Genomic DNA, 8,689 nt, shown 5'->3' with positions numbered 1-8,689 from the left:
ACACTCGCACCATGGGCATGAACAATCAGAGGCCCAGTGTACCACATACCCAGTGAATGAGGGTTTTTTTTGTGTGTGTGTGTGTGCCCCAGTATTCAGGCCCAGCAGAATCGCTGGTAGTGCCAGAGAACACGGAGTTGTCTAAGTAGTGCTCCGCTGGTTTTTTTTTGTGCGCTCTGACCCTAAATCAGTGTGTGAAATCACCATGATGTCGAATAGCCTGCAGGTGGGAGACTTCACGGCCTCTTTGCAGTCATGTAGAGCAGGAAACGAGCTGATCTATCGCAGGAAAAACCGCTGCGTTTACGACATGTGTATAAGCGAGCCTGCAGAGAGAAGACTTTTACAGACTAAAGAGCACACAATTAAGAGAGCGGAACCGATTAGATGCAAAAATATCTATATACGAAGTTGACTACTTAAACAGAGTGATGTGGCGGCTCTTTAGTCATCTGACCACTCGGCTCAAGTCCACTTTTAAAGCTATACAATTCATGCTAATATAACACATCATCCTGTAGATCACAGACTAGCTGAGCCGAATCTCCATTTTTACTCGTTGTATTGCATTCTGGGACTTAGACTAATGTATTCTGGGACTTTTTTCTGAATTTTTCTCCTAGTGACGTCAGTGCTGCACACAAACGCATAATAATAATATAATATAAAACTTTCTTTTCGGCTTCTCCCGTTAGGGGTCGCCACAGCGGATCCTCCGCACGTTTGATTTGGCACATGTTTTACGCTGGATGCCCTTCCTAACGCAACCCTCCCCAATTTATCCGGGCTTGGGACCGGCACTAAGAGTGGCTGGGGATGGTTCCCTGACCGGGAATCGAACCCGGGTCGCAGCGGTGGGAGCGCTGCATCTTAACCACTAGACCACCAGGGGACATAATAATAATATAATATAATAATCATAATTAACAAATGGAAAAAAGTTTGTGGACACCTGACCGTAAGATTGGTATACTATGTGTTTTGTTTTGTTTTTAACCATCCTATTCCACATTTAGTCTCCATTTGCTATTATAATAAGCTCCACTTTTCTGGGAAGATGTTTCACTGGATTTTGTGGAGAATAATTTTTATTCAGATACAATGGTGTTTGTAAAGTCAGGGTTCCAATTCATGTTCAATAGGGTTGAACCCATGTAAACCGTTTTGTTCATTGAGCAGAGGGAATTTCTCTGCTGGGACACGTTTGGGTTTCTTAGAATTTAATACTGCAGCATCTTAAAATGTACAAGTGTGTGCCTCCAACTTTGTGGTAACAGTTTTGGGAAGAGCCAGATGTGGGTGGAAAAAGTCAGGTGTCCCAATACTTTTGGACATACAGTTCAGGTTTAAAACACAAAAATGTTGTGGTTGTAGATCTGAGAGCTCTGCTTTAGAAAGTCTCAAATTAGCACTGTGATGTATTAATAATGGGTTCTACATCGCTGCAACACAATATGCTTCTCTTCAGCATGCTCTCAGAGATCCAGGCATCGTATAGAACCGGTATTACTGCCAGGAAGGAAACACATTCGCTCTTAAATGCCAGTGCTTGCTGGGGTCCATTTTTTCGTTTACAGAGAGTCAGAAACTGGAAACTGAGCTCCTCAGGTCGTGTACACACACACACACACACACACACACACACACACACACACACACACACAGAAAAAGGATGATGGTTACTGCCACTCTTGATGTAATCCAGTTCTTCTGAGGTTAGAACCTGATCTGTCTTCAGAGTGCGTTTACACACACACACACACACACACACACACACACACACACACACACACACACACACACACACACACACACACAGGATACCTGTGGTAGGACATCATAGATCATATTGGAAATTTAGCTTTTTGATCTTTACTAGCACTGGGGTATTTCCATTACGAGCTCATCGTAAAATCTCCAAAAATGTCAACTTCAGTTTTCTGCCATTTTTCACTTGTTGCCACGGCGATATAGCAGACATTTTAGACTACGTGCCGTCTCGCTTCATCAGCCCTTCAGCTTCAGTCTCTAGACCAAGATTATTGATTAACCTTTTTAATGCTTTACAAATGTTTGTGCACCCTCTGACTATCACTTCCATATGTGAAACTGTTTCCTTGCATGTTGTAGCATTAAATTTTTTCTTCACTGGACGAACTCAGCCCCACTGAACACCTTTTAAATAAAATCCTGTTACACATATCAAATGATGTACCCTTATCTACGTGGTGCCAAGGAAACAAAAAAAACTTTTACCATAAAACATTTCACAGCGTTACCTTCACCCGACTGGTACAGATCGTGGACACTGGAGACTCCTTCTAAGCTTTTGTCCTTTCCTTCACTGTTCTTCAAGTTGTTCAATACTTCAAGTACAGCTAATTCTTATTTAAACTTCTGTACAAATTGTTTTAATTATATCGAATAATTATCATTGCTCATTGTATTTAATTTCAGTAGTTAATCATAGTTTTATATTGAGTTTTTGCCAATAATTTTGTCTTTGGTGCCAATTTGAAAACTTTAAGCTCTGTAGTACGCATGTCCACTTTTGGTCCATTTTCATACAATGCATGTGTTTCTGTTTTTCATTGCATAGGCTCTTTTTTAACTATGCTTTGTGTATGTGTGTGTGAGAGGGAGGGAGTGTTTTGAGGAAGTTGCGGTGTTTTTACTGGCATCACCTCAAGCTAGTAATTTTCCTGTGGTTAAGGAATCCAAGCTGGGGCTGTTGGGTAATAGGATGGGGTATGAAGAAGGAGGTAAGATGTGATGGCATACAAGTATTTTTATTTATTTATTTATTTAAAACTTATACACAAAAACACACTGTTATCTATTAATGTTCTGAAATATGTTCTGGAAGTTTTTGACAAAACACTGTAACACTGGATTTACTTCAGTTTAGAAAACTTGTCTCAGACTTTTATAAAAGCTCATGATGAAGGCTTTTCACATTGTTGCTCAGTCTTTTTTAGTTGTTTTGTTTGTCTAAGGGAGGATTTTAAAAGGCTGCAAATCACTGTTCACTCCTGGTGGCATGGCTGAGCTTTGAGGTGTCTGTGCTTTTATTTTGTCCATGTTTTGGATGTACTGCAGATGTAGTTTGGAGAACCTCAAGGCCTTGGTTATGCCATGTCATAATCAAAGCCTTGTGAACTTGGTGGCACGGTTGAGCCGCAAAGCGTCTCTTCTTCCTCCACCTGTTCCCCAAACTGTAAGTAGATCTACACAGCTCGAAATGCCATTTGCTAGCTGGCGCTCCTCTGCACTGCTTAGCATATCCTGCGATTGTCTTTCCCTCCCCCAGGGTTTCAGGTTTCCCATAGTGTAGATTCTTTTCTCGACGTTCTAAATTATGCGACGTGATGTTCTCCTGTACATGTGCTCTGTCGGGAATGGTATAGGTGGCACAGGGAATGTCCACCCAGTCCGTCTAAAAGTGCCCGCTGCAGGTGGCGATGAGAATCGGAATGTCGTGTGAATGACAGTAACAGACCCGACCACTGTACCAGCCCTCTGTCAAGGATATAATCACGCTAAATATGGCTTCCTGTTACATTACTGCTGCTTTTGAGAGCAGACTGCATGAGCGCTTTAATCATCTTGGTCAAGTTTGGCGCATACAAGCGCTTTTACGCTTTTTTCAGTGCGTGAGCAGATGTTAAAATTAGTGCTTTTTCTATTCAGGCTTTAGAGCTGAAAAGCCTAGTAATTACATTTTACAACGATGGAGGTAAACACTGTGCAAACACTGATTCAGAACGTGGAATTACAATAGCAGTCGATTGCAAAAGTTTTGACACCCTTAGGCTGGAAGGCAGGCATTTAGATTATATCAAGATATTTTTTTTTTTGTTTGTTTGTTTACTAATTACAAAAAATTATTTTATTATGCTTGAGTATAAGTTTTTTTTATTTATTGTATAAAATTAAACTTTCTTTTATATATATATTATATTCATGCCTGATGTGATCTTGACAGCTACATGATAGACCTCCCCCTCCTCTGTTTAGGGGACAAGTTTTGTCAGTTTTTGCAATTTGAGACTCAAATCTGATTATAGCGTAATCTCACATGTTGGTTTGTTTTGTGCCCAGACATTTCTACATGTGTAGTAAAACAAAAAAATTGTCATTTCATAACACCACTCTTACACATGCCAGGATTAGAAGGCAAACAGTTGCTTATGGGGAAAAAAGTTTTTCTCTAAACAACCTCCGTCACCCTGCCTTCATTTCTTTCTCTTCCTTTCCCTGAGCTGGTGCGAGTTTTATAGGGAATGCAGCATTTTTGACTTTAAATAGTTTTTTTTTTTTTTTTTTTTTTACTGTAGTTGACCCTGCATATGTCTTTAGTGTGGTCAGTCCAGGCCTGCGCTAGCTCAGCACCCCCTCAATGTACTGTAATTATATATGAAAGTATCTATTTTGTGTCAGTGTTGCCAAGTGCTCTTATACTCCCCCTGTAAAATCAATGCATTATGTGCTGGTAAATAAAACATGGGAATGGAGTCCATTGTGTAGCACTCTTACTAAAGTAAACTTCCAGAGTAATTGTAGAATTTACGAATAATTTGGAAAATCGCACTCCATTGTTTAGTTTTTGTTTTGTTTTTATTAAACCAGCAGTCAAAAGATCCCAGAAACCTAAAGGAGGCAGTCACTTGGTTTCATAGCAGTTCAGTGTGTGAATGTTTGACCTAATTGTTTGTAAACATTTGATGTTGTGCACCAATAGAAAGCAAGTAGGTGGGGCTACAGGCTTTTGTCTGTGCTTGTTGACATGGAAATGCTTTCAGATCAGACACATGCTTTTTTTTTTTTTTTTTTTTTTTTTTTGCTCTATACTTTCTTGGATGTTCTTGTTCGCCTTCCTGCACTCATTTGTATATACCTTGTTTTTTCTTTTCTTTTCTTGAAACTGGTAGTAAAATATCTAATAGATTTCTTTTTAAATGCTGTTTCCACCAGTAGTGTGAAACATAAAAAATAGTCTTAGATAGTCCAGTACTGAAATACAATCCATTTATTTATTTTTTTTAACCGATTGCAATGGAATTGGCCCGAGGTGTTGAACCATGCGGAGAAGATGATCTCCAATTTCTGATGAGGGCAATGAAAGCTGTTTATACCCTTAGGCTTTTTCAGCTGTATATATAATCAACTCCTCCAGGTTAATGCTCACAGATCAGTTACATTAGTTGTGGTAACCTTTTCTGACCTGCCTCTTTGACCTTTTTTTGTTGTTTTGATGAGGGAGAGAAGGCATCACTGCTCTTCAGAATAATGAAGTGAGAAGTTTGTTGGATACAGTGGATGACATCACCTGGATAAAACTTAATAGAACTCTTCAGTGATCCTGATGTAGATACTGCAGGTCTTTACAGCACACTCTCACTCAACTTCCTGACTCTTGATTATACAGTTGCAGAAGAGGAATGATTTATATTCTCTTTCCCTGGATGGGTTCCCCTTTTGAGTCTCAACACTTTCCCTCCTTCTATCTTTTCACAATTATGAATATGTAGGGTTTCATTTGGGATGGATGAATCGAACTATAGCAAACTTCTGCTTTGGCTAAGTTCTCTGTAGTGAACACATGCCCAGAGACCAGCTCTTGAAAGAGAGAGTGTAGGATTGTGGGAGATTTCAGTGAGAAAGCACATTCTGCCAGAAAGGCATTCTGGGTCAAGGCTGAGTGGCACCATATTGATTCCCGATCAATGTGCCATGTGAGCGGCTGCCGGGGCGGGGTGGAGGCACACACTGATGGATATTGTGCGAAAGAGACTTTGGCAGGAACTGAATGTTTTAGATAGTCACATGGCTGCCCAGTGGGCTTAATGCCACCGGCTGTGACCCATTTTTTTCTCTGGAGGTGGAGAGAACAGTGTTGGTTAAGAAAGTGGTAAAGACGATGCAGTTTTTTTTTCTACATTTGATATAGTGTTTGATTTCAGTGTGATAGTCATCTGTAGTGTTTTTTTTTTTCCCCCTGAAAGATAAGATTTACTGCTTTCACTGAGTTGCATTGGTACTTGAGAATCATAATTGTAATGAAAACACTGGCAAGCCTTTTAATCCCAACAGACCCACCAGTTATTGAAGTCCAGATTATGCCATGACTATTTGTGTCTGGAAAGCCAAACTGTCTATCGCTCTGGGTAGGAAGAATGATGTCTCTCTCTCTCTCTCTCTCTCTCTCTCTCTCTCTCTCTCTCTCTCTCTCTCTCTCTCTCTCTCTCACACACATTAGATTTTTTTAGTAAGGGTGCTGATCACCGATATAAATCTGCCGATAATCGTGTTGCGAAGTTCGATCGGTGGTCTCTATAAAGGCCGATCCAGAAAGGGCTGATCAAAAAGTCCTTTACTGATGAAAAAGTCCTCAACTTTTATTTATTTAGTATTTTAGTTAATTTCCTTTTTTTCAGACTTCAAACTAAATGTTAAAATATTCAATCCTGAGTAATCCTTACTCAGGACCCTCATTGGCACTGTCTCTGAGGAAGACAAAGGAGTAAAAAAAGTGTTGGTAGCTTCAGAAAAATTCTTTCCCCCCTCAAGGCATTTTTTGGTTACTCCAAAAGTTTTAAGCTTTTGCTTGGAGAATTCTGGACTTTCCCCAGAAGTAAATCTGAGTTGGAAATGATAAAGGATACGACTGAAGAAGCTTTTGTGATGTGCTTTGAAGTGCCACTTAGCTCCAGGTGATCTGATTCAGCTGGTCAGTAAGACTTACCTGTAGTACTAACCATGCTGGAATGATGAGCTGATGAATTTTCTTGCTACGGTAAAGAGGTGTCCACGCCAACGTGCTCTTGTTTCTTTGGGCCGAATTCCACACAAGCATCTATTTAGCAGATGTTTGTCCTTTTCTTTGTCTTGTCTTTGATGCATGAAGGCTGTTTGTGTGCCCAGAGCTTTATGCTTTTGTTCCGTACACAGAACTACGCCGTGAACTTTTAAGGCTTTTGTTCACAAGTTCAGCATCTTGAAACCCGAACTGGACAGAGATTGTATTTCTTCACTTCACGCAATCGGTGTGAAAAGGGTTTCGAAGTTTCCGTGCAGCGCTTATCGCTCAGAAATGAGCAGGAAATCGATATCTTTTGGTGTTCCTACGCAAACACGGCCGCCACTCATCTCTCCAAACCTGCAAAAATCCTTTCAATGAACTGTAAAAGCCCCAAAAACCTGCTCGACTTGATCTTAATTCCGTCGCTTCCTTTCTGACACGCAATCGAATTTACGCTCAGACTAAAGTGAACACACACTCTGCTGTGTTTTAAAAAACATTTTCCTCCTTTCAACTTCAATATATTTATTGTCGTCTTTTTTTTTTGTTTTACTTTTGCTTTAAAAAGCTCTGAAGGCATTGTGATGTCCCTTTAGATAAGACCTGAGCTTCGGGTTCTCGTATTACGTTTTTTTATTTTGCTCTTGGGTTAAGAACAAACCTTTTTTTTTTTCTCTTTCTTCCACCTTTTAAGTCTGGAGTTCTCACGTTACCCTCTATTGAGTAGAACACTGACTCTGTACAGGGCTGTCTGTAACTGCTGATAAACTCTTTGGTGAGACTTGTGCTTGTATTCCCCCTCTATTACACGTAGAAGTGAGTTGAAAGAGACCATCATGGAGATATGGCACTCACGGATAAAGCGAACGGATGCACCCGAGTCACTTCAGGGAAAGGCAAAGTGAGGTACTTCATCTTGCGGTCGCATTACAAGTAATGGATTAGCCGTGTTTTTATTATAATTTTTTTTTTTACTGGTGTTTTTCTTTGATGTGTGGTTGTTGTTTTTTTTTTTTTTTTTTTTTTTTTGGGACTGGCTGCCAAAACTCTTCCCACTGAAGGACATGTCTGCTCTTTTTTTATTTTAATGAGGATGTCATTTAAAAGTCAGGTTGAAATACGGGGCAAATTCGCCTGTCGGAGTAATAACCCTAGTTTACGTGCCCGGACCGGATTTATTTATTTATTTTTTTAAACCCTGCGCAATCATGCAGTGCTGTAGCAGTGGCGAGGGGGGGGACATACACCGAGCATAAAGTACAGGTAAACACAACGTGACTCATCTCGTGCCCGTTTTTTTGTCTCTCATGCTTTCCTGTGGATAATTTCACCACTTATTTTCATAATGCTTTGATTATATGATACGATATATATCGTGAAAAAATCAAGGTATCTTCTCATTAAAATCTTTAGCGTTTAATATTGTCTTGAATTTCAAACCGAGTCGATTTGTTTGTAGCCCATTAAGAATTCTTTTTAGGTTTTAACCCAGTGTATCCGACTCGTCTGTCGTGATTTGATATTGTGTACGGAAGAAACGTCTCCACCTTTTCTTTTCATAAAACCGCTGAGCAACCGGTTACAGTGGATGAATTGAAACTGTTCCCTGTGGTCATTGAGAGTTTTAATCTCAGGTGTCATCTTTCAGTCGTGAGCATGTAGAATGGCAGGCTTGTGTATGTGAGCACACCCTGTATTAACCACAGCCCTGCTCTCACAGCACTTATCTGAGCTCTATTAGACCTCGGATGCCTCTGAAGAACTCGCCGTAACCTCATACTCTCAGGACCAGATCAGGACGAAAAATCACTCGGATCGGTTTGGATTCAATCCGATTTTCAAACCACATTAAAATCGTTAGCACACACGTCAACGCTAGCTGTTGGA

At 40.2% G+C, this 8,689-nt stretch overlaps 1 protein-coding gene across 12 annotated transcripts in view; it reads left to right on the top strand.

Moving 5' to 3' along the window:
* Positions 1-8,689, top strand: part of sema4d (sema domain, immunoglobulin domain (Ig), transmembrane domain (TM) and short cytoplasmic domain, (semaphorin) 4D) — a 48,106-nt gene that overhangs the window by 22,534 nt on the left and 16,883 nt on the right. The window contains exon 1 of one of the 12 annotated variants that reach the window (XM_083563670.1): positions 7,482-7,708. The exons of the other annotated variants lie outside the window; for them this stretch is intronic. Coding sequence (XP_083419796.1) covers positions 7,647-7,708 — 62 coding nt within the window. The 5' untranslated portion in view covers positions 7,482-7,646. Of the gene's footprint in view, positions 1-7,481; positions 7,709-8,689 lie in introns of those variants that run through there. 12 annotated transcript variants of the gene reach the window in all.

Source organism: Silurus aristotelis (genome assembly GCF_946808225.1).
Source record: "Silurus aristotelis genome assembly, chromosome: 16".
NCBI classification, from domain to species: domain Eukaryota; kingdom Metazoa; phylum Chordata; class Actinopteri; order Siluriformes; family Siluridae; genus Silurus; species Silurus aristotelis.
This window is presented reverse-complemented; position numbering and strand designations above follow the sequence as displayed.